Genomic DNA, 24,016 nt, shown 5'->3' with positions numbered 1-24,016 from the left:
TCCCAGCCTTGATTAGAAGAGAAGGTCCATGGCCACCTCCTCTAGGAATCTCTCCTGGATGCCTGCAGCTACCCCTCCCCCATCCCTGCAGCATCACAGGGCACTGCTGCTGTCTCTCCTTGGACCCCAGGTTACCCTCCCAGGTTTAGAAGCCCATGGGCCAGGTGCGTCTGCCTCAGCATAGAACATGTGGAAGAACACGAATGGAACTGAGTCTGCCACCGGCCGCCCACTGCCCACCACGCCTGGGGGCCCTCACATGTGCGAGGCCAGTCTCGTGAGGGACCTGCGGCCACTGCCGCCCACACCCAGCAGGAGCGCGTTGCCCAGCGCCTGGCGCAGGGTGCGGCTGATGCGGCAGACGTGGCTCACGGCGTCCATGAAGAGGACCAGCCTCAGCTTGGCTGTGCTGATCTGGTTGTAGTCCTCCATGTACTCCTCAATCACCTGCATCATCTGGCAGCGGGGGGTGGGGGGGCACGGGGAGAGCTGGGTCCTCCCTCTGTCCCCGTGCACTGTGCCCCCCCGCAAGGGAGCACAACACCCCATCCCCCCAGCCAGCCCTGCTCCTCTGTGCACAGAGGGATGTTGGCCTTAAGATGCCAGGTCTGCCTGGATGAGGCCTGACCTGCTGGACACGCCAAGGCCTGAGGGTCGGGTCAGAGACCTGCCTGCTGCCTTGAGGGCTCAACAGGATGTACCGACCTGGGGCCCCGTGGGAGCTCCTGGGAGCTAGGAGAGGGTCTGTGTGAAGAAACCAACAGGAGGCCCCCGCACTCCAGCTTCATCCTGCCACCCTGGGGTCTTGACTCAAGACTCGCGGTGCCCAGGGCCCTGCCGTGGCTCTGTGGGTGGGATACTAGTCCCTCAAATGGGCATAGCGTGTTCCTGCTTACAGAGCCTGTCTCAGTTGAACGTTAGGCTTGTCCTCAGGAAAGGGCCAAGGGGGGCCTACTGTGCCCACTTGACAGGCGAGGAGATGGGACTCAGAGAGGCAACTTCTGGCCTGAAGTCCCTGAGCTGGCCTTCCAGACCAGTGTCCGACCCTCTGGTCAGAGCATGGTGGTCTCTTAGCAGTGGCTGCAGAGGGCTGGGGTCTCGGGGGTCAGGGGTTGTGGGTCAGGGGTAGGGCCCCAGCAGGCCCCTTCACCTTCTTCTTGCTGGTGATGAGCTCATAGGACTTGACGTCGGAGCCTGGTGACATGAAGTCCCCGTAGAGGATGGGCTGGAAGGGGCAGACCTCTTCGAAGGCCACCTCCCACTGCTCCATGCAGCTCTCCAGGAGCTTGTCAAACCAACTGCGGTCCTCCTCGTTCACCAGGCGGTCGCGGAACACACGGCAGCTCTCGTGGTACCACAGGCGCAGCAGTTGCACCTTGTCCTGCGGCCGCCCCAGCGTCAGGGCCCGGTCTCGGCCCCGCACCCTCAGCCACCTCTCAAAGCACCTGGGCCTGGCTCTCCTACCAAGACCCTGCCAGGGCCCTGGGTGTCTGCTAGCAGTCTCCACAGAGCGTGGAGTCCACACGCTGACGCCTGGGCCTCTCCACCCCCAGCTCCAGGCGCAGCTGTGCCTGCAGGGCTCCCAGCTCAATTAGCTTCTCCCCTCTTAGGGTCCCCACAGCTCCCCAAACCCCAAGCCCGAGAGGAATGCCCGATTCTCCTTATACCTTCCTGACACCTCACATCTAACCACTCACTTGACCCCAAAGCTCCCTCTGACTCTACCCCCATCCTGCTGCCACCTCCATGCTGACCTCCCTGCCTCTCCCTGGGTGACAGGACCGCCCTCAGGAAGCCCCAAAGCTCTTCTCTCGACTCCTTTGGCAGGGCCCTAGGCAGGGCCAGGGCTGGCATCTGTCCTATTCACACTATGCCCTTGACGCTGGGCCCACACACTGACCCATCCGTTCCCCATCCCAAAGTGCAAATGTGCCCCCTACCCACCCCCCAGCTCCCATCACCTTCAGGACTCTCTGCCCCTGCAGCCCCCAGAGCCTGCCCAGCACAGCTGACACTGCTCCGTGCTGCACTCCTGCTCCTTCCACCTGGTACCATTCACTCTTCCCCTCAATCTTCTCACACACAGGGCTTCCACCAGGAACCCTCCCTCCCTTGCCATGCCCCGGCTCCTGCTTTTGTGTGATCCCATCACAGCCAGCATTCTAGGTGTGGATTTCACCTGCAAGATAGGGCTCAGCTGCATGAAGGCAGGGCTCCTGGGGGCTTGGTACCTGTTGCCGTGTCCCCAGCTCCACCCCCTGCCCGAGGGCCTGGCCAGATGAAGGCTGAGGAGTGTTTGGGTAGGAAGGCCTAAAACCAGGGAGGACTGTGAGGGCAGTGTGGGCACTCCACTGCTGGACACTGGGGAGGGGGCCCACCGGTCCTCACCTCAACCTTGGCCGGGTCGGCCATGAGCATGCCCTGGAAGACCTTGGAGAGATCCCTCAGGTTGAAAGTGTAGTGGGATTTGGCTGGGGTGGGCAGCAGCTGGGAGGTGATGGTGGAGTACACCATGATGGTGGCTTCCACGAGGGGATCCGTGAAGTGGGAAATGTTGGGGGCACCGGCTGTGGGAACAGGAGAGTGGCCCTGGGTCACAGCCCTTGCAGATCCGGTGCTGTGTTCTCTGCACATACCTTTCCCCAGCCTGCATGCTTGGATTCTGCCCACTCTGCAGCCCTCTCGGATGCTACTTCCCCAGCAAGGTTTTCCTGGTATCCCCCACCATGGGGTGAGGAATCTCTCACCCGGAGCTCCCCCCTTTTACATCCTTATCACTGATATAGCCTGTCCATATATTGGGGCACTGGGACACATTCATGGAATTGAGAACACTAATGGGGCCAGACCTGAAACATGCCACTCTGAGCTGTGCATGGGGAGGGTTGCATGGCCCACACGGGGTTCAGGAGTGCACCACAGTGGACGTGGAGGCCTGGGACTCAGCCATGACCTTGGGGGCTTATCACCCCCTTGCATTTTCACCATTAACATAACCTATTTGCTTGTGCTTTGAAAACAATGCAATTCTTTGCTGGGAACCAAAATTCTGTCAGTGGGAATTTGGGGCAGAGGGAGCCCCCAGAAGAGGGAAAAAAGCAAAGAAGGGGCAGGACAACTCACTAGCCCCAAAGCGGGCTCATCCATTAACACAAGGACTGTTCTAGGTGCTGGGCACAGAGGGTAGCCCCAGCAGACACGCTCCTCACCCCCAACAAGTTGACTTTCTTTGGGGGACTGACAGTAAACTGGGGATGGAAAATGTGTGGAGAGAGGTTTGGGGAGAGCCAGCGTTGGGGGATTTGACATAAATGCTGGGGAGGCCTTGCGGAGGAGGGCACTTGAGCAGAGACCCAAAGCCTTGAGGTGCCAAGCAGGTTCAGAACTGGAGAAGGTGTTCCAGAGAGGGCGTGGCCAGGGCGAAGGCCCTGAGGCAGGCATGTCTGGGGGGGTTAAGGACTTAGCAAGGGGGTGGTGAGAGCAGACAGTGATGAGGGGTGCCCACCACTGCCAGGACCTGGGCTCTAGTCTGCATGAGATGGTTGAGCAGAGGAGGAATGTGATCTGATTCAGCGTTTGAATGGGTCCCTCTGGCTGCAAGTGCAGGATGGATAGACCTCCAGACAGACAGACAGATGCAGGGGGTGAAGACAGAATCAGGGAGACCGGCGTGGGGGGGGGCTGCTGCAGTGGCCTATGAGTGAGGGCTGGGGTGCTAAGCAGCGCAATTCAGGGGGGGTTCTGGAGGGAGAGGCAGCAGGACCTCCTGAGAGAGAGACAAAGAGAGCGAGCAAGTCCGGATGGTGCCAAGGCCCTTGTCCTGAGCGAGTGGAAGGACACAGTGGCCATCAGCTGAGAAGAATGGAGGGCCAGGTGCTGGTGGGTCAGGGGCTCGGGTTTGGACATGTTCAGCCTGAGACGCCCAGTGGACATTCAAGAGGAGACATCGGTCCGAGGTTCAGGCAAGAGGTCTGGACTGAACACACAGACTCAGCGGCATCCGCACTAAGGGGTTTATCGCCAGGGCAGGATGATGATGTCCCAGAAGAGTGTGTTTAGAGGGAGTAGAGGCTGAGAGTAAGCCCTCCGTCCACCTAGGAAGGCGACTGGGAGGAGGAGGGGTGACCCCCACAGACAGCTGACAGCCCGGGAAAGGTGAAGACCCAGCTGACCTTTGGTCTGGACGCTGCGAGGCTGCTGGTGACAAGAGCCCTCTCCGGGGACTGGTGGGGCTCAAGAGAAAGTGGGAGGGAGGGCTGGTGCCCGCAGGAGGAGAAAACGCTCTTGGAGCGTTTTGGTCTCAAGGTGACAGAGAAATGGCACCAAGGCTGGGGGGGGGGGGGTAGGGAGGGGAGAAAAGAGGGGCTTGTTTTGTGTTTTGTTCTTCAGATGGGAGAAATCGGGGCGTGTCTTCGCTGATGGAATGGCCCAGTGGAGAAGAGAACACTGATGTCGGTGGCTGTCAAGCAGACAATAGGGGATGGGACTCAGGCCTAAGAGGAGGGCTTGGCCTCATACGGGAGCAGGGAAATCTGTTCCCAGGAACAGGAGAGAAGACAGGGCCCAGGGAGGCCTGGGTGCAGGTCAGCAGTGGACACGGAGGCCTGAGGAGGTCTGGAGCGGCCAGTCACCCTGCTGCAATGAGCAGCAGATCCGCTGCCACACGGGGGATGCCCGACACGAACTCAGGTTGCTCCTGGCTCCAGGCTCATGCCCTCTCCTCAGAGCCTCTGCTTCTTCACACAGGGTGGGACTTTGTTGGATTCCTTATTCATTCATTCAACGTGCATTCACCTTGCTTCTACTATGGGTCGGACACTCACCCGGGCACTGAAAGACTGACTGGCCATGTAACGGTGAGTGAGCCATGCAGACCGTCGGTGCTGGGCAACCTTTGCTCTAGCAGTGGCCCGAGGTCCCCTCAGGAGTCTGAGGATGGTTCACTGTGGCCCCTGGGACCCGGCCTCAACGACATCCAACTGGAGTCCAGGGCTCCCCCTGGAACCAGTGCCCCTGCCCCATCCAGGCCTTCCCAGGCCCTGCCCAGGCCTGCACTTACGAACGGGCTCCCGGTAACTCTTTTCTCCAAGGAGTCCATCTAGAAGGTTGAGGGAGAGACACGGGGCTCAGAGTTAGGTGGGTCCCTTGCTGCCCACCTTGACCGGCTGTGCTCAGCTGGGCAGCCCCAGAGCAGCCACTGACCATCACCCCCCTCCTCAGAGCCACATGGCCCCCACCTCCAAGCTGGGCATGGGGGCAAGTTCTGGTCTATAGCCCCTGGGGGCAGGGCAGGCCAGGCCAGAGGAAGGAAGGCCTGACTCCCATCACCCACCACCTGGCACAGTGCCAAGTGGAGTTTAAAGGTCAGAGTGTGTGTTATGTAAGAAGTGGACTGGTTGGGGAAAACTGCATCCTGGAACAGACTTTTCTTCAAGCTCCATGGAAAATCAGGGCCATTTTGTCCATTCTATCTTGGTGGCACTTCCTGATTTACAAAAGTAACATCCTTTCACTAGCCTTTCTACCATATATGCGCGTACTTATACGGATGAAAATACATGTATACATATGTATAAATCATATATTCCACAGTTACCACATGCCGGGCTTCTTGCTAGATGCTCTACATGCAGTGTCTTATTTAACCTTCACAACTCGGGGTGTTGGGCACTGATATTATCACCCATTTCAGATGAAGAAACTGAGGCTCAGAGAGGTTCATGAATTGGCCAAAGGTAACATAGCTGAGTAAGGGGTGAAGCCAGGGCTGATGTCAGTGGTTCAGCCACTCGGCCCTTCCCAGTGCTGCCCAGCTGTCCTTGGTGTGGCTTACCTGGCCGGGGCTTCTGCCCTAGCCCGTGGCCTCCTACCCCACTCCTGCCCGATACTCACCCATCCAACTGCCCAGGATGGTGGAGAAGATGCGCTTCTTGCTGACCTCATCCATCTCAGCAAAGGACAGGTAGTTGAAGTGGCGGGTCAGCCGTGGAGTGATAGCATTCCTGCCTCCACCGGGGGGGCCCATGGCACAGACAAAGTTGATGTCCACCAGGCTCTTGAAGGCTCCTGGAGTCAGGGCAGGAAGTCAGAAGGCCCTGCCCAGGGCTACATTAAGACTTCTGTAGGCCCTGGGCACTTTTGCTTTCTTGGGCCTCCTCCTCCATTAAAAAATATATATATTAAAAATTATAATTTACCACAGTATTGGTACATAGACAAATATATTAATATTATGCATTTTAAATGTTCTTTGACCTAGAAGTTCATTTTCCCCTTGATTTTAAAAGACATTAAAACACTTCCATGGACTCTCTGTGAGTCCTGTGGGCCCAGGCCCTGTGCCTACTGTGCCTAACGGGTGAGGCCCTGGCCCTGCCCAGCACACCCAGCCCTGCCCCGCTGCCCCAGGCGGCCAGCACGCACCGATGATCTTGCGGTCATACCAGCCGCCGTGGTCCATCCACTGGCGCAAAAGCTCGATGGGCGGCTGGGCGCCATATGTCTCCAAGGCCGGCATGTTCAAGTCATCGATGAAGAAGATGAAGTTGCGCCCCAGGGGCGGCCCGAACACGCCCTTCCGCCTGTGGGATGGGGCTGTGTAAGCCCAGCACCCACGGGTACCAGGTCCTCAGGGAATCCAGGGTGGCAGGATGGCAGCTTCACCTCTGGGAAGCCCTCACTAACTTCAGGCTCCCCCGAATTGCTGAGCCTCTTGAGCAACTCCTTGTCCCATTCTGAGCGTCCTGGGACATCACACCTGGCTGCTCTGAGCCTTGCCTCTAGGCAGATAGATAACAAGCCCCTCCCGAGTGCTCAGCCCAGGGAGAGCACCCACAGAAGGGCTCGGTGGGAATTCCTGATGGAAGAAGGCTCCAGAGCAGTTTGCAAGGGAGCCCAAGGGCCACCCGGGAGGGGAGGGGGGACAGCAGCTGGCCGGGCCAGGCTGGGGGACAGCGGACCCAGGAAGGAGCCAGGGTGCCCGCCTCTTATCCAGCTTGCTGTCGATGAGGTCCTGGGTTTGGTTGGCTGAGGTGCGGGCAGAGAAGGTGAGGAAGTGGCTGATGTATTCCAGCGGCAGGTTCTTGAGAAGCTTGTTGGAGATGGTGAGGGTCTTCCCTGTGCCCGTCGGCCCGATGCACAGCACCTAGGAGAGCAGGGGACACAGGGTCAGAGCGCTCTCACAGGGCCCAGCATGCAGCACGAGCTGCCGCCCTGTCAGTGTGGGAGCCAGCCACTCCTGACCTAGGCCTTGGAAGTGTGGGGCACTTGGAAGCAGGGCATGGCAGGGGCACTCACGGGCTTGCGGTTGGTGAGTAGCATGTCTAGCAGGTAGGACATCTGGATGGTGTCCATGGTTGGCACGATGATGTTGCAGTAGTTGGTATCTGGCATCATGGTGAACGAAGCTGAGGAGTCCATCCACTTCACCCAGGCAACCTGGAACCACAGGTGGCACAGGGTGGGCCTGGAACCTTCTCCCCGTCTCACCCTTGGCCAAGTGCACCAGGAGGGCAAGGAGCGGCACTGCTGGGACTCAGCAAGAGGGTCCAGGTGAAGGGCTGCTTCTGACAGAAACAGGAATCCCTGTGCCCACTCTCCACACAGGGTGGGGGACTCCCAGAACAAACCTCCAGGAATGGGGGGCTCTCTGCACACAGCTGCCCAAGTGAAGGCTTCCCTGCATCCAGCTACCTCAGTGGGGCCAGTCTCTGGGCCTCTGCATGAAGGAAGTACTCTGGGAACTGGACAACCCAGAATGCAAAGGTCTCTGCTGTTTAGTTTAGGCTACCCAAGCATGTGAGGGCCAGAACCATGGGGCTGGCATCGCCTAGACACTGAGAGGTCACCTGGCCCGCTCTCCCCCACCATCCCCACCTGCATGCACCCCTTCACCCACAGCCCTGACTCAACTTGCAGACCTCCCTTGATGGGGGTGTTCACTGTGGTCAAACCCACATGTCCCACTGGGAACGGTACTGATGTTTAGACTCAAACATGCCCCGTGAGACCCCCAGCAGGACCCTGTGCAGTAACCATCTCTATAGATGCCTCTCTGGCCCCTCCTCCTTCTGGGCTAGAGTCCTGATCCCATGAGGGTAGGCTAATGGGACCCTCGCTGGCTAAGAGGAGAAATGGGGACATCAAGACAGGCCATGGGGGCTTACTCCCCCACCCCTGAGGAGCCCAGCCCCTGGGCAAATGGGGCTTTTAAGTAGAACCGAGTTGATTAATACCTGGGCTCAGCATCAACACAGGGGAGGCAGTGTGTATGGTTGGGAAGGGAGGCACTCTGACATCTCCCAGTCCCAGGTTCAAGTCCAGCTCTGCCACCGACTACCTGGGCGCGACAGTTCTGAGCCTCAATTTCCTTGTTTGGGAAATGGGCACAATAATAACCACGCTGTGGGTCTGTGAGGATTCAGGAGATGATGCAAATAACCCCAGTCTGAGACCTGTGACCGTCAATGCAGCCTCTTCTCTGCAGTCACTATTCATCGAGGAGGACAGCCGCCACCCAGTGGGGCCCTCCCTGGGCAGGTCTGCAGTCACCTGCTTGCCCTCATCATCGTCCTCATCGTCAGTGGTGCTGCTGATGCCGCCGTCCTCTAGCCTGTAATCAAACACCAGCCCCTCCTCCGGAAAGAGCAAGGTCAGCTGTGAAGGACCAGGGGGAAAACCAGGCGGTGAGACCCGGTGGCTTGTGTGGCTACTTGTTTCTGGGGGCCGGGGCCTGGGGGACGGCCCCAAAACACCCAGCATTCAGCGTATGCATCCCAGACCTTGGACCCCAGCCCAGGAGCTGCCGCCTCTCACGTTTTCTGTCTTCATCTTGATCCTGAGCCAGTGGCTAAAGCTGATGCGACTGGCGCTGTCCCCTGTGGCACCCACACTCCAGATCAGGGAGAAGATGAACCAGGGCTCGATCAGCTCTGGGATGCGACTCAGCTTTTTGGGAGGTATTTTCTTGAGGCCCTGGGGACAGAGGCGGGGACAGAACTAAGTGGCCTGAGGAAGCCAGGGGGTGGGGGCCATCCCTTGGCCTCTGCCGTAGTTTTGTGTCTGCAGCAGACTGGACAGGGTGTCCCATGACCCATGTGAGACAATCTGATTCTCTCTTCCAGAAAGCTGGACTTGGGATTCAGGGCCCTCAGATGAGGAGAGAAGGCCCCCAGCCCACTGCTCAGAGCCGTACCTCTTTAGGCAGGAAGGGCTTGAAGAAGCAGTCCAGCAGCTTGAGGAGACTCATGGTCAGGTTGCTGTTGGTTGAGGTGATCACCTCCTTCACTGAGGACCGGACGAAAGTGATGGACCCCTACAGGGGATGGACACCCAGCTCTTGTGGCTGGTGGCCATAGCACCCGGCTGCCCCACCTGGGCCGGCACACCGTAGTCTCACTCACCTCCAGGAAGCTGACAAAGAGGGCCTTGAACTGCTCCGCAAAGGGCTTGAGTAAAGCAGGGAGATGCCTCAGCCAGCACTCGACAAAGGGCATGAGCCCCAGGATGCTGGGCTCCAGGTACACCATACCGCAGCGGGATACTGTGGCTGGGGAGGCCACTGCCAGGTCCTGCACCTCAAACATCATGGTCATCGCCTGGTGCCAAGATGAACTGCGTGAGTGGGCCAGCCGCCAGCCTCCACGGCAGGGGAAAGGGCTGCGGGGCCATGGGGAGGTGTTGCCCATCCTGCAACTCTGGGCAGGCCACGGGGCAGGCGCTGGGCCAGGAACAGGGCTGGGGTGGGGGCAAATGCAGGAACCTTTTGGCCCTCAGCTGATAACACAGCCCTCCCCAGAGGCCAAGAAGGAGTCTAAGGAGATTCCTGGGAGCCCTCTGGCCAGCCTCGGGTCAGGGCATTTTGGGGTCCCTAGAGCCCTGGGGATATCCGATGGGAGCTGTGTGCTCTGCTCCAAAGCCCCGCACCTGTGTACATGGACACAGGGTCACACTGACATCCAGGTGTTCTCAGAAGGACTCAAGAGACTGGCTGCTCTTAGGCTCAGGCAATACCCCTCCTTCTCTAAGAACTGCCCCACACTTCCCACCAGGCAGCTGTTCCCATGTTCTCCAGACTCCAGGCACATTGCCAGTATGCCTAACCCAGAATGGGCCGATATGACTGCAAATAGGCCTGGGAGGCACAGCATCAACCAGGAGCTGGGGTAGTTGTCCTGGCCCTAGGCTCGGAGCATCACAGAAAGTGGGTCTGCCGAAAGGGCAGCACTGAGCAGCTGTGTAGGACGTGCCTGCGGTACAGGAGCCTGGGGATGGGGATGGCGCTGTGGCCCCAAGAGGGAAGGGTGGAGGGGGATGAGGCTTGGCTAGCGTGGTGTGCCCTGGGCCACCTGGCTGCGAAGGAGAGCAGAGTGAGCAGACAGGCGGACACACCTCTGTGAGCTTGATTATCTCCCCGGAGCTGAGGCACAGCTTCTTGTTGTCGTCCAGCACCGTGTTCATGTTCTCAATCCAGATGGCGTCTACCGGCCCATCGAACACGTACCACTTCTTGTTGGTGTCAGAGGTGATGGCCCCCACCCGGATGAGGGAGGAGAAAATCCCATCTGTCCTGCAGCCACCAGGGTGGAAAGGGCTGTAGGTGCAGGGGAGGCAGGGCGGCAAGCACAGCTGGCTCCCAGGGAAACCTGGATCCATGCTGGCCCTGCTCTGCTTTTGTTTTTTTCTTAAATAGCTTCATTCATTTAAAAATTATAGCAGGGAAAATGGGACTTTTTGGTATAATAAATATAATGAAAATGTGTGCTTATATTCTCTCCCTGCTGAGTCCTCACTAAAGTTCTATTAAAGGAGAATGAAAAGTAATATCCCCAAAAGAAAAGGAAGATGAGGGGACTTTCCCAGTGGCGCAGTGGTTGAGAATCTGCCTGCCAATGCAGGCGACACAGGTTCGAGCCCTGGTCTGGGAAAATCCCACATGCCTCGGAGCAACTAAGCCCGTGCGCCACAGCTACGGAGCCTGCACACTACAGTCCATGAGCCACAACTACTGAGCCTGCGTGCCACAACTACTGAAGCCCACACGCCTAGAATCCACGCTCCACAACAAGAGAAGCCACCACAATGAGAAGCCCGCACACTGCAACGAAGACCCAACACAACCAAAAATAAATAAATTTACAACAAACAAACAAACAACAACAAAAAAAACTATAGTGTCCTGGAATTTAAGAAAAAAAAGAAAGAAAAGGAAGATGGGGGAGGAGGCAACACAGAAACAGAGGTCCACACAGTCCCGGAAGATGGACAGAGGTGGAGAAGGGGTAAATGACCTCGTAGAGAAAGCAGGGTCATGAGATATATCTAGTCCCTGCCAGAGAACCCAAGAAGCCTCAGACTTCAGAGGCACCAAATGCCAGGGAAGGGGGTGAGTAGGAGGGCATTTTTCTGGTCTGATCCCCAGGCCGCCACCTAACCACACAAGAGCCTGGAGTAGGCATGGGTGAGGCCCTTTACCAGAAATGGGGGAAGCTGGACAGGCCCACATTCAGAAAGATGGGTGACTGCCCCTCTCCAGTGCCCATCCTCCATTGGGTTCCTGAACACTGGGACCAAGAAGACACCCCAGCAGGAGACTGGAGACTTCTCTGGAGAGACAGAATAGCCCTGGAGAAAACCCTCAGGTGCTGACATCTCTCCCAGTTTGGTGCACTTCCCCTAAAATGCACATCTCAGCCCAGGAGCAGAGGCTCCAAGAGAGACCACCAGCCTCTCGTGGGTACTAACAAAAGTCAACATGTACTGAGAGCTCAGCATGTGCTACACTGTCCCAGCCATCTTCCATAATAATGGTGTCATTTTTTTCCCCACTTTGCAGATGAGGGACAAAGGCCCAGGGGGTGAGGTGGGTCACTCAGTGAGGAAGTGCAGTGGTGGGTAGAGTCCCAGGTATTTGGGCTTCAAAGCCAGAGCTCCCGACCTTCCACTTGGCTCAGGGAGGGAGGCGGCCCACGGCCCATAGCCTGCAAAGGTCTGGGAGCAGGGCAGTCGCTGGAGGGGTCCCGGGCCACTCACCACTCATGGGTGAGCAGGTCAAACTCCCCGTACAGCTGGCCCATTGTGATGGACTTGGGGTTGAGCACATAGTAGTTGACGGCCTCGTACACACCGCCGCTGATGGATGGCTGCCCTTTCAGCGACGTCATGGCAGCTGCCAGGACTCTGTAACACTGTGGAGAAGGGCCAGCCAAGAGTGAGCCTCCAAGCTCGCTGGAGAGAAGGGCTGAAGTGGGCTGTGGGCCACGGCGGGCAGGACGGTATTCTAAAGGCCAAGGAGGCACAAGTGGGGGCCAAGACCCCTGTTGAGGCTGCTCTACCCTCAGGTCCACTGTCTGGGTACTGGGCTGCCCAGCTAGGCTCCACTTATATTAGTCTTTTTTTTTTTTAATTTTTATTTTATACTGGAGTATAGAGAACAAACTTATGGTTGCCAGGGGGAAAGGGTGGGGGGAGGGATAGATTGGGAGTTTGGAACTGACATGTACACACTGCTGTATTTAAAATAGATAACCAACAGGGACCTACTGTATAGCACAGGGAACACTTACGTTACTCTTGCCAGAGCCTGTGGGCCCAACGAGCATGAGGCCGTGCCGCACCACCGTGGTCTCATACAGCTGGATACACTTGGTCAGGAATCCTGGAAGGACATGGCAGGGAGCCCAGGGATCAGAGTGGGGGCTTAGATCCTGGTCCTGACACTAGCTTGCTGTGTGACCTGTGATGGGTTACCTCACTCCCTGCACCTCAGTTTCCTTATCTGTAAAATGGGGATGGTGGGGATGGCAGTAGTACCTACCTCATAGGTAGAGGCAGGTGAAGCCCTGAGCACACAGCCTGGCACAGAGCAGGAATTCTCTGCTAATGGCCAGCCATTATTTACATTGTGACTATTACTCCCTAACATCCACTAGTCGGGTGTCCAGCTGGCACAGGCTTGCTCAGTGAGGAACTGTCACAGGTCTCAAAATCAACTTCAGCTCCAAAGCTACCACCCAGCTTACTGAGAGCATGGCCCCAGGGAAGTGCTGGCCAACATGAGGCAAAATCCCAGGGACAAGATCCAGGGTCAGGGGCTTCCCTAGTGGCACAGTGATTAAGAATCCGCCTGCCAGACTCCCCTGGTGGTGCAGTGGTTGAGAATCTGCCTGCCAACGCAGGGGACACGGGTTCGAGCGATGAAGAGTGGCCCCTGCTCGCCGCAACTAGAGAAAGTCCTCGCACAGAAACGAAGACCCAACACAGCCAAAAATAAATAAATAAATTTAAAAAAGAAAGAAATCCTGAATGCTAAAAATAACTTAAAAAAAAAAAAAGAATCTGCCTGCCAATGCAGGGGACACGGGTTCGAGCCCTGGCACCACAACTACTGAGCCTGTGCTCCAGAGCCCGTGAGCCACAACTACTGAGCCTGCATGCCACAACTACTGAAGCCCACGTGCCTAGAGCCCATGCTCTGCAACAAGAGAAGCCACAGCAGTGAGAAGCCCGCACACCCAAAAGAGTAGCCCCCGCTCACCACAACTAGAGAAAGCCCACGCGCAGCAACAAAGACCTAATGCAGCCAAAAATAAATAATAAATAAATAAATAAAAGATCCAGTGTCGGTCAGGGTCTCTGACTGACCAAGACCAGAGCTGTAGGGGCAGCTGCCTGCTGCAGTGGCAGGCCAGACCCACACAGGTAGGGAATGAGCACATCACTTTAGCCCAAGAAGAGGGGTCCAGGAGAGCGATGCAGGTCTGGGGGCCCCTGCCAAAGGGACAAGATCCAGTTATTTGGTGCTGGCAAAGCTGCCCCAAGGCCGTGAGGGAGAGAAGAGTTTGAGGCTTCATTCAACTCGCCTGCTGGGGCCTCAGCAGGCCAGGGGGGTGCTTAGGGCCGCATATTTAATGAAGAACGGTGAAGGGCAGGGGTGTGGATAGGCTCACCATCTTCCCCCATCCCAGACATCAAACCCCATTCCCACCCCAAGCAGGTGAGGATGAGGCAGAGGAGAGCCTCTGTCAAGGAGTAACAAGGCCAAGGGTGTGGTCCAAGCTGTGACTGCTCCTCCACGGGGAGGAAGGGCAGCACCTGCTTCCCCACTGTGAAATAATAGGCAATCTCTGTATCGTCTCTGTTCCTGGTTCCTGATGCATAGCTCCTCAAACCCTTGTAAATAGGGGTGCTTGGAGAACCTTCAAGTTCCAATATTTAGTCTCTGGTTCCTGACACAGAACTCCTAACTGTGTAATTTCCCAAGTGTTAGGAACATCTTATGTTCTAATGAGGCAACTCTTGGTGGTGAACTCCTGGGAGGGGACTGGTCACCGGAAGAAGCTTGGAACTTTCAGGCCCACCCTCATTCTCCGGAGATGGGAGAGGGTCTGAAAGTGGAGTTAATAAGTGACCATGCCTGCATGATGAATCCCAGAAAAAGATCCCAAAAGTAAGGGTTTGGAGAACTTCTGGATTGGTAAACACATCCACGGGCTGGGAAGGTGACCCACCCCCACTCCACAGGGACAGACCTCGCCCTATGTATCTCTTCATCCCGCTGTTCATCTGTATCCTTTTTATCACATCCTTTATTATATAATAAATCAGCAAGCGTTCGTGTTTCCCTGAGTTCTTTGAGCTGTTCTAGCAAATGATCAAGCCAGAGGGGGGCGGGGTCATGGGAACCTCTGATTTGTAGCCAAATAGGACAGAGGTTGTGGGTAACCTGGGGACCCAGTACTTGTGACTAGTATCTGAAGTGGGGGCAGTCTTGTGGGACTGAGCCCGTAACCTGTGGGGTCTATGCTAACTCTGATTAATGTCAGGATTGAATTGAATTGTAGAACACAGCTGTGTTCGAGAATTGATGAGCGTGGGTAAAACCCCATACATCTGGTGTCAGAAGTGTTGATGTGAGAGTGAAGGAGAGTTTTTCCCTAGACTCCCACCACCTGAAGTGTCCCAGCGGAGATAGGGGCAGAGAGCCCCAGCCTGCAGCATGCCTGGCCAGGCGGGAGGGACCCTGAGGCTGGACTGCAACCTGGGGTGGCTGCACCCAGCCCTCCTCTGGCACCACAGGACGGTAGGGCCAGGGGCTCACCATCCACATCCTTGAGGTTGTTCTTCTCACAGGCCTTGCGTATGGCCTCATCTAGGTTGCCGTAGTCAGTCACCTCCTCCTTGATGGTGGGGAACAGGTCAGACACGATCCCGGAGAAGAGCTTGAGGTCCTCCTGCAGGAACTTGGGCACATTCACGTCTCGGATGGCCCGGAGGCAAATCAGCTCCTGCAGCAGAGGCCCAGGTCAGACACCCCTCTAGCTGCTCCAGAGCCTCCCTAGAGCCCCACTCCCCAGACACCTCTTTGGATGCAGCTCACCTCATCCATGCTGGGGTTTTCTCGCTTAAGGTTCCCGGCAGCTGAGATCACAGTCTTCACAGCTCTCATCCCAAAGTCATAGTGATCCTGTCACCACCATACAGGAGGAGGGGTGGGTGAGCATTGTCCCTCTCGGGTCTTTTGTCTGGAACACTGTCTCCCACCTGACACCTGGCCGTGCCTCATCGCCTAGCTCATAGCTGAAGTGTCACTTCCCCTGCAGGCCATCCGCACCCACCTGCATTCCCCAGCCTGGGCCAGGTGCCCCACTTTGGGTTCCTGTGGTGCCCTCTACTTCACTGCCCCAGTGGCCCACTCCCCTTACCAGGTTACCTATCCTGCACCCCTGCTTGCCTCTTGGCCCCTGAGGGTGAGGAGTCTGCCTTGGTCATGGCTCAATCCCTGTGGTCCCAGCACAGCGCCAAGGGCAGGGAGGCACTCAAGTTTTGTTCAAAAAGGGGATGAAGGAGTTTCCCATCTGTGCCACAAGCAGACTTGCCTCGATGGCCTTTAAGCTTCCTTCTAACATTCATCACATCTCTCCAGACCCACCCTTTCGGCCGTACTACCTTGGCTTTCCCCGCTTTTGCCTCTGGTTCTGTTTCTCTCCATTATATAGCAGGTGTGTTGGAAATAGTTAAACTTATCATTTTGCCTCATGGTGCCAGACCCGGAAGCTACATCTGGACCTGACCCACAGACCAGCACATTTCCCAGAAATCTTGGACTTGGAGCTGGATGAAGAGACTGGGCTTGGCTTTGGGTCATCAGCACTTGGGAAGGGTTGATTGCATTTCCAGAACAATGTGGGGATAGCTGCTCTATTGAGGGGGTACATTGTTGAAAGTGGATGGTTAGAAAGAAGGGTGTGTGGAAGCGCTGGCACCTATGGTGCACTCTGTGGACAGCTGCCGTTTTCCCCAGTAACAGAATGCTCCTCTAGCCCATGGGTTTCGGTGGGCCCCACCTGGTCAAAGGCAGTATGGTCTCCCAAGCCACAGTGATGGGTGTTCATGCATGAGCAGGTCACCTAAAGAGGGCCCATTAGGGTGACACCAGGGACCTTTTAGGAACCATTAAGAAACTAAGCTGGGGGGCTTCCCTGGTGGCGCAGTGGTTGAGAGTCTGCCTGCCGATGCAGGGGATGCGGCTTCGTGCCCCGGCCCAGGAAGATCCCACATGCCGCGGAGCAGCTAGGCCCGTGAGCCATGGCCGCTGAGCCTGCGCGTCCGGAGCCTGTGCTCCGCAACGGGAGAGGCCACAACAGTGAGAGGCCCACGTACCGCAAAAAAAAAAAAAAAAAAAAAAGAAACTAAGCTGGCAGCATGTAAGCCCAGAGCTAGGGCTCATCTCTGCCACTGCAAAGGGGGAGCCTGCCTGAGACTGGAGCCAAACAGGAAAGCTCATCCGCCAGTGCTGGTGCCTATACCAACAGCATATGCCCTAGAACCTGGGCTCAGCTCACTGAGGGGAAGGCCCTGGTGTTGGGAGGTTCGGGTGGAGCGGGTGCTGGTTGTCCCACTCTGGTCCCACGAGACCTAGGTGCACTTGCTATCCAGCCTTGGATTGTGTGGCTCTTGGTCTCTTACTGGCTGACCCTCATTTGCACCTGAACTGGCCCAGGTGGGCATCTGTTCCCAGCTCCTGTTCCAGCTCCCCTGTGCACCACATGAGCCTGGCCAGGCTCCTGCCTACTTAGGACCTCAGTGACCTCAGCTGAGAAATGGGGATGTAATACCTATCTCCTAGGGTTGCTAGGGGAAGGCAGCAGCTCTCAGACCCTGGAACCTGGTTAGGGCATGACCTCACCTGGGAACTGAGCTGCTCGGAGGATAGCTTGAAGGTGGTCGTGATCTTCTTGGCCAGCACATTGGCCTCGTTGAAGCCAAAGGAGTAGAGGGAGATCTCAGCGATCATGGCGTAATCTGGAACCATCATGGCTACAGGCCGGAACAGTGCCTGGGGCACATGGTGTACGTGTGAATGGAGAGGCCAACCTCCCCTCCCAGAGCACCACCTGCTCTCTGGACTGTCTGGTCCTCTGAAGGAAGCTTCACTGCCCTCCTCCCCCACCGACGCTTGGATCCTCCCTCCACTGCGCCTACCACAGCTGAGGCTTATACGCCCCTATGAGTGGATCCCTCTGCCCGTTAGAAACCAGTCCTTTGTGTTGACTTGAACCTGCCCCTTACCTTCTGCCAAGCCCTGAGGACAAGCCTGGGCCCTCCTCTCCATGGCTGGGGGTGGGCTTCAGGGCCCCTGGGCAGGAGGGCTGCCATGGGGAAGCACAGTCCCTGATGTCCAGCAGCTGTGTGTACTTGCATAAGTGCTTTAGCATCTCTGAGCCCAGGCCACAGCTCTGGTGTTTCCCAATACCCTGAGCAGCCTCCTGGACAAACCTAGGTCCGAACTCACCTTCAGGTTATCGGGCAACTCCGTGCGACCAGCGTATCCCGGGTTCATGGTGATAAACACAGCGCAGGACTGCACAAGTGGGATCTCAACACCTTCAAACATGAAGCGGTCCACCTACAGGGGTAGGGAGGGATTGGCTCACCTGCCGCATCCTCTGGATGTTCCCCCTCATCCCCTCTTGATGTCCCTGTCCTGACTATAACCGGTCAGCCTGGACTGGACCCCTGACCATGGGTTGGCTCCTCTCTCAGGATCTGCCCTAAGACCTCTGGTCCCACTGGCTACCCGTGGCCTCCCAGGTCCCGGCTCCCCTTCCCTTCACATATCTTCTTCCACCCCCATTTCCCAACACTGATTCTCCTTAGACCTGGGCAAACTCAGCCCTTACTAGGACCCAGGGCCTTACTGGGGTTGGGACACCTGCCAGCCTCCCAGCTCTTATCCCCAGGAGAAGACCTCTGACCACCCTGAACAAAACTAGAAGGACAAATGGCTGGGACTTTCCATAACGGTCAGGATGTGGGGAGGGACCGCTTCATCTACTGCAGCTTGGCCTAGGAGCTGTACCCAGAGTGGGGTAAGGATATGGGGCTCCCCGACTGGCTTCAGAAGTCCCCCAGAGACAGCTCTTCTGGGGTGGGGGGGACTGCCCAGTCCCCTGTGAGATGAGAGAGGCTGGGCTTAGGGCAGGCCTGAGCACCTGGCTTCTCACCCCACCAGTGTGGGGGGCTGCAAGGCGGCATGGGCGGGACGGGTATAGCTGAAGGGAAAACGTGGTCAGTTGCGGGAGGCGTGGACGGGGGTGGCCCCCGGGAGGCTCACCCGCTGTTGCTGCGCCTTCTGGATGGTGGTGATCTGCTGCGCCACCACAGACAGCACCTCGATATCGATGCGATTGAACTCATCGAAGCAGGCCCAGGCCCCAGCACTGAGGGGAGAATGTTGAGGGGGGATATGAGTTCAGAGCCCCCTGGCACCTCCAAGGGCCCCCGCTGACTCTGCTGGGGAGGAAGCCCTCAGTGGCGCTGTCAGCTCAGCCACAATCCCACCGCCCACCACCCCGTCCCAGTGGCCGCCAGGGGCCGAGCCTTTGACTCCTGTTATCCCATCCCCTCCCCTCCACCAAACCGTGAGGCTCCTCTCGGCAGTGTCCCGGGAGAGTCCAGCCTTCTTGCCCTGTCTGTGCCACCTGCACACCCAGCCTTACCTGGCCAGGCCCTTGAAGAACTTGCCCATGGCCATGACGTCGAGCTGGTCGGAGCAGTTGAACACAACGGTCTGGATGGCCAAGGCCTTGCCCAGGTCTTTTGTGGTCTCAGTTTTCCCTGTGCCAGCTGGGCCAGCTGGGGCACCCCCAAACTTGAGGTGCAGGGCCCCAGTCAGGGTCAGGTAGCACCTGCGGGAGTGAGAGGAGATGGGTGTGGGCCGTGCACCTTCCTCAGGAGTCCCACAGGCACGAGGAGAGACAGCCCCCATCCCCCACCGTCTTGGACCCTGTGGAGGGGCAGCTCCTGCTCCTCCCCGTTCTCAGGGCCCCAGGCGGGCCCAGCCCTGGCTGCCAGGGTCAGGACTGGAGCCCTCAGCCACCTGGCCAGTGCTCCCCCACCCCATGGCCCTGCAGCGCTTGGCTCAGGGACCTGCCAGGATGGCTGACCTGTGGCCACTCTTCCCTTCCTTTCCTCAAAACCCAATTTGAAAATCCAGCTGCTACTAAATACAGACAGCCAGAGGAGACAACTGATTGCTTTAGAAGAGAAGTGTTCACTTTGTAAAGGGACTCGCCCATTGTTTCTCTCAAGATCAATTCCTCTCTCGTGTTGAAAGGAGGATCTGACTGATAAAATCAGTAAAGCCCACACCCATTAGATGCTTACTGAGCACCACACAGGTGCTAAGAGCTCACAAAACTCTCATAACCACCCTGAGGAAGCTGCAGAGGAAACTGAGGCATAGGGGGCGTTGAGCCACCTGCCCAAGGTCGCCCAGCCCATGACAGGCAGAGCCAGTTTTAAACCCGAAAGCTGAGCTACTAACCTTTGATGGACTGACTGCGCCTTGTGGGCCCTGGACTCCTGGGCCAGTCAGAACTGGAGGGAGGGGCCCAGTGTGGGAGGGTACGTGGGGAGGGGGGCACTCACCTGTCTGTGAGGGGCGTGATCACCAGCCTCCCACTGTTGCCTAGGTACTCGTAGCCATAGATGAACTTGGCATTCACAGCCCGGGTGTACAGGTTGTTATTCATCCAGTAGTACCTGGTTTTGCAGGGAGATAGGTTCCCAGGCCATGTGGACCACGGGCCATTGTGCAGGGTATGTGGTAGGGGAGAGGCGGTTATTTTGGGGAGTGAAGTCATCTAGGCGCTCAACTTGCCCCAGGGCCCCGAGGGCTGGGACCACCCTATTGTAGTTGACTCCCCACGTCCCTTGACCCCTCCTGCTGCTGCTCTGGCCCTGGACGTGGCCACACCACCTGCCTCCTCACCTCAGCTGTGAGATCCACTCGAAGTCATTCACACTGACCACGTTCTCCTGAATCAGCTTGTTCACCACATCCTTGGCGTGGACCTCGATGACGATTAGTGCTGACAGCACAGCTCGCTGCATGGGGGACAGCTTCCCCCGCACCAGTGCCACCAGGTCACTGAGCTGCAGGAGTCAGGGGACACCATCAGGAATGGGCAGGGCCACACTGCAGGCAGGCTTCCCCTCCCTTGTTGAGAGGGTGGGCTTCCGCCAGGAACAACCCCTCTATTCTGGGGGCTTCTGATGGTCTGGGATGGGTGGGGTGCAGTGACCAGGCAGGGGGAAGGCAGGCAGGGCACTGGTCACATGGGAAGTCTGGCAGGGAAGTGATAAAAACGGAGGCACATGCATGGCATCTGCCTCCCTGCAGCTTATGGTGTCAAGGGCCAGGTGAGGTGGTGGGGCCTGGCGAGGAGCTTGAGGAAGGAGTGTGGTGAGGAGCTAGTGCACAGAGTGAGCGCAGGCTGCGGGGTAGCCCAGGAGGGCTCCAGGAGGAGGCTCCCACCGTGACCTTCGGGAGAGGGGCATCTGCCTGTCCTCAGAGCTCCCCTCAGAGCCCCAATACCTCCCACTTGTGGCTGGTCATGAGACACTCATTTCAAGGGTGTCTAACTTTCTACTCTTTGGCTCCAACCACAGGCCTCTTCCAGGATCAGTACACAACAAAGCTCCTGGAGGGCCTGGGCTCTCCCAGGGTGTGGGGTGTTTGTGGGGAGCAGATGGTGACCCCCTTGAGTCTCACCTGCCGGGCAAGCTGGGGGAACAGCTGGGTACTGAGGTTGCTGGCCTCCAGAGCCTCTTCCACCTCCATGGTCCAGTAGGTCTGGCACCCAGCTATGGTCACCTGGCCAGGCCAGTTGAGAACCCACTGAGTCCTGAGTATCTGGGACGATAACACAGACGGGGCTGACCCAGGAAGCTGCCAGCCCCGACCCTGCACACTGTTTTTCCCTTAAATGTCATCTGTGCTTCTGGTCTCAGGTTGTTAATTCCACCTCGAAAGCAGAGAAGCCATTAAGCTCTGGGCCTCTCAGGGCTGGGCAGAGTCATTACTTCCTCTGCAGAGGAGACCTGGAAGCAGAGGGGTGGGAGCCCAGGACTGGGGAACACACAGTCCTGGGTTCAAATCCTGACTGTCACCTATGAACCACATGCCCTTTGGGCAGGAAACATCTCTCGGCTACTTTGTAGGATAAGGCTTAACACCCAGGCTAGCCACTGATTGTGGGGCTGAGAGAGGTAATGGGGGTGAAGTTCCACCCCAGGGCCTGGCACACAGTGAGTGCATGAAACATAACCATAGCAACTGATTATCACTAGGAGCCAGTCTCACTTTTTAGAGGTTGTTTTCAGATTCCTCCCTGAGTGGGCCCCAAGGACCCTTTGCCCCCAGAGACACTCTGGCTGACTGAGGATGAGGTAGACAGGTAGCCCAGCCCCCGTGATAGAGCACAGAGGCACTGAGAAAGGAGCAAACGGAAGAACGAGTAGGTTGGGAGACTGTGCTGGGAGGGGAGGCATGGCTCACTGTGGGGTAGGCCTTGATGGCTCTCTCGATGATGTCCCGCACACTGGCCTTCATGCTGTGTTCCACCTCCCGCAGCCAGTCCTCCACGTTGCTGGATGGGTAGATGGAGAAGGACAACTGCACCTCCTCACCCTCTGCCGAGTACATATGTGTGATCTCCAGGTCCTCCTGGAAGAGCAGCTGTGGGCAGGGGGCAGTTAAGAGTGGGGTTACCCTCAGTGTGCCCAGAAGCCCTGCCCACCAGAGCCCCAGTGCTGACCCCGCCTGTGCCCTCCACCTTCAGAAGGTGGCTCTCACATTTGGAAGAGAGCTCCACCTTGGCTGGGCCTTCCCTGACTGCTTGTGGGCAAGATGGGACTGCCTTGTCCCCAGCTGTGGCACAGCCCACTTGGGGAAGGAGACTAAGCCTGCCCTGCATGTCCCCCTCCTGCGCAAGCCTGTGTGGCCTCCCTCGTAGACGAAGATGAGGGCAAGGAGAGTCAGGAGCCTCTGGCCTCATGGGTTTCTCAGCCTAGCCAGAACCTCAGTGTATGGCAGGGGCCAGGGATCCCCTGGGTGAGCTGGGAGCAAGGGTCCCCCAACCCTGAGCCAAGGGCTCTGCAGCTGACCTTCCTCCCACAGGCCCCAGGTATGTCTCTAAGAGCCAGGAATCTCACTTGCCACCTCATTTCCTGCTAAAGAGACTTGAGGTGAGAGAAGAGGTGTGCTCCCTGGGAAGGTGCCCCAGTGCTCCTGGCCCTGAGCCCTTGGCCCAGTTACCCACCTGGGCGATGTTCTCAAAGCACTTGCGCAGGTGGGGCTGCACAGCTGTGGGGTCCTTCGTCTGGGACAAGATCTCGAGTAGCTCATCGTCAGACAGGAAATAGAATCTGCCAGGGGAACAGGGGTGAGGGAGTGGGTCAGGCAGCCACTGGGTCCCAGCTGCCCCAGTACCACTGACATCCCCTGCACCCCAGCCTGGAGGGGCACTGGGGCCCCAGCCTCGTGGGCAGGCACTGACACAGTGGGCATGGGCCAGTGGTGCCCACCTGGGGAAGGCGCTCCTCTTGGTCTCCAAGTACTTGCTGAGGCCCTTCTGCACCATGTCCAGCAGCTTGTTGCAGTCCCGCAGGCTGTCCAACAGCCTCTGGTCAGAGCACACATTGATCACCTGGATGGCCCGGGTCAGAGAGAAACTGGAAGTAAGAGCGGTCTGACTGGGAAACAGCAAGGTGGGCTCAGAGAGGACCCATGCCTGCCACGTAGAGACCTTCAGTGGGGCCCGTGAAGAAATGGGGGCAGGAAAATTGCCCCGAGCCAGGGGCTGCCTCCATCACCCCTGTCAGCCCCACAGAAAAGAAGTCTATGATCAAAATAAATAGGGTTAACCAATACCAAGTAATTTGATTTGCTGTAGGACTTGTCAGGGTCTTTAAAAATACTAATGTGGGGCTTCCCTGGTGGCGCAGTGGTTGAGAGTCCGCCTGCCAATGCAGGGGACACGGGTTCATGCCCCGGTCCGGGAAGATCCCACATGCCGCAGAGCGGCTAGGCCCGTGAGCCATGGGCGCTGAGCCTGTGTGCCCGGAGCCTGTGCTCCGCAACGGGAGAGGCCACAACAGTGAGAGGCCCGCGTACCGCAAATAAAATTAATTAATTAATTTAATTAAATAATAAAAATACTACTGTGGACTGCAAATCTCCAAGGGGAAAATCATCAACTGCTGTGTTTCTGAAGAATGTCTCTCAAGACTGGGGAGCCCACCCAGGGGGACACGGGCCAAGACCAAAGCCCTGGACTTGTCCTCCAGTCTTTCTTGTTCAGTAGAGACAAGACCAGGAGGCTCCCCGGTAGTCCCAGCTTCCCCCTCCCATCCCCGGGTGAGCTCGCCTCCCGGTTCTCGTAGGCATTCTTCATGATCTTCCTCCAGATCCGCTCCATGGTCTGGTAGCGCTTGCTCTCTACCGGCAACTGCCGGTTGATGTCTTCAGAGCTGAAGATGGGTTCCAGGTAGAGCCAAGCCCGCTGACAGTTCAGCCACTCCTCTAGCACCTCCTGAACAGGGCATGGACTGTCAGGGCCTGGGGTCCAAGTTGGGTCCTGTCCTCCATGACATAGACATTCTATCCCACTAGAGTTCTAGGCAGAGCACTGGGCACCAGAGCCAGTGTCCATGGGAAAATTTCTAGATGGCG

At 57.4% G+C, this 24,016-nt stretch overlaps 1 protein-coding gene across 1 annotated transcript in view; it reads right to left on the bottom strand.

Moving 5' to 3' along the window:
- DNAH1 (dynein axonemal heavy chain 1) overlaps positions 1-24,016 on the bottom strand; it is a 79,518-nt gene that overhangs the window by 16,943 nt on the left and 38,559 nt on the right. Inside the window, exons 22-49 of the mRNA XM_060021467.1 lie at positions 23,712-23,876; positions 22,870-22,991; positions 22,605-22,710; positions 21,842-22,021; positions 21,056-21,196; positions 20,273-20,436; positions 19,930-20,043; positions 18,999-19,187; positions 18,614-18,719; positions 17,792-17,905; positions 17,186-17,335; positions 15,377-15,463; positions 15,098-15,284; positions 12,564-12,655; positions 12,031-12,185; positions 10,390-10,567; positions 9,402-9,596; positions 9,194-9,313; positions 8,815-8,973; positions 8,551-8,655; positions 7,297-7,437; positions 6,984-7,144; positions 6,424-6,581; positions 5,893-6,066; positions 5,060-5,098; positions 2,389-2,567; positions 1,151-1,381; positions 260-456 (exon numbers count right to left, since the gene is read on the bottom strand). Coding sequence (XP_059877450.1) covers positions 260-456; positions 1,151-1,381; positions 2,389-2,567; positions 5,060-5,098; positions 5,893-6,066; positions 6,424-6,581; positions 6,984-7,144; positions 7,297-7,437; positions 8,551-8,655; positions 8,815-8,973; positions 9,194-9,313; positions 9,402-9,596; positions 10,390-10,567; positions 12,031-12,185; positions 12,564-12,655; positions 15,098-15,284; positions 15,377-15,463; positions 17,186-17,335; positions 17,792-17,905; positions 18,614-18,719; positions 18,999-19,187; positions 19,930-20,043; positions 20,273-20,436; positions 21,056-21,196; positions 21,842-22,021; positions 22,605-22,710; positions 22,870-22,991; positions 23,712-23,876 — 4,109 coding nt within the window. The remainder of the gene's footprint in view (positions 1-259; positions 457-1,150; positions 1,382-2,388; positions 2,568-5,059; positions 5,099-5,892; positions 6,067-6,423; positions 6,582-6,983; positions 7,145-7,296; positions 7,438-8,550; positions 8,656-8,814; positions 8,974-9,193; positions 9,314-9,401; positions 9,597-10,389; positions 10,568-12,030; positions 12,186-12,563; positions 12,656-15,097; positions 15,285-15,376; positions 15,464-17,185; positions 17,336-17,791; positions 17,906-18,613; positions 18,720-18,998; positions 19,188-19,929; positions 20,044-20,272; positions 20,437-21,055; positions 21,197-21,841; positions 22,022-22,604; positions 22,711-22,869; positions 22,992-23,711; positions 23,877-24,016) is intronic.

The sequence above is a fragment of the Delphinus delphis genome, chromosome 10 (genome assembly GCF_949987515.2).
Source record: "Delphinus delphis chromosome 10, mDelDel1.2, whole genome shotgun sequence".
Lineage (NCBI taxonomy): Eukaryota > Metazoa > Chordata > Mammalia > Artiodactyla > Delphinidae > Delphinus > Delphinus delphis.
Note: the sequence above shows the minus strand (reverse complement) of the source record. Positions and strands in the feature narration are given on the sequence as shown.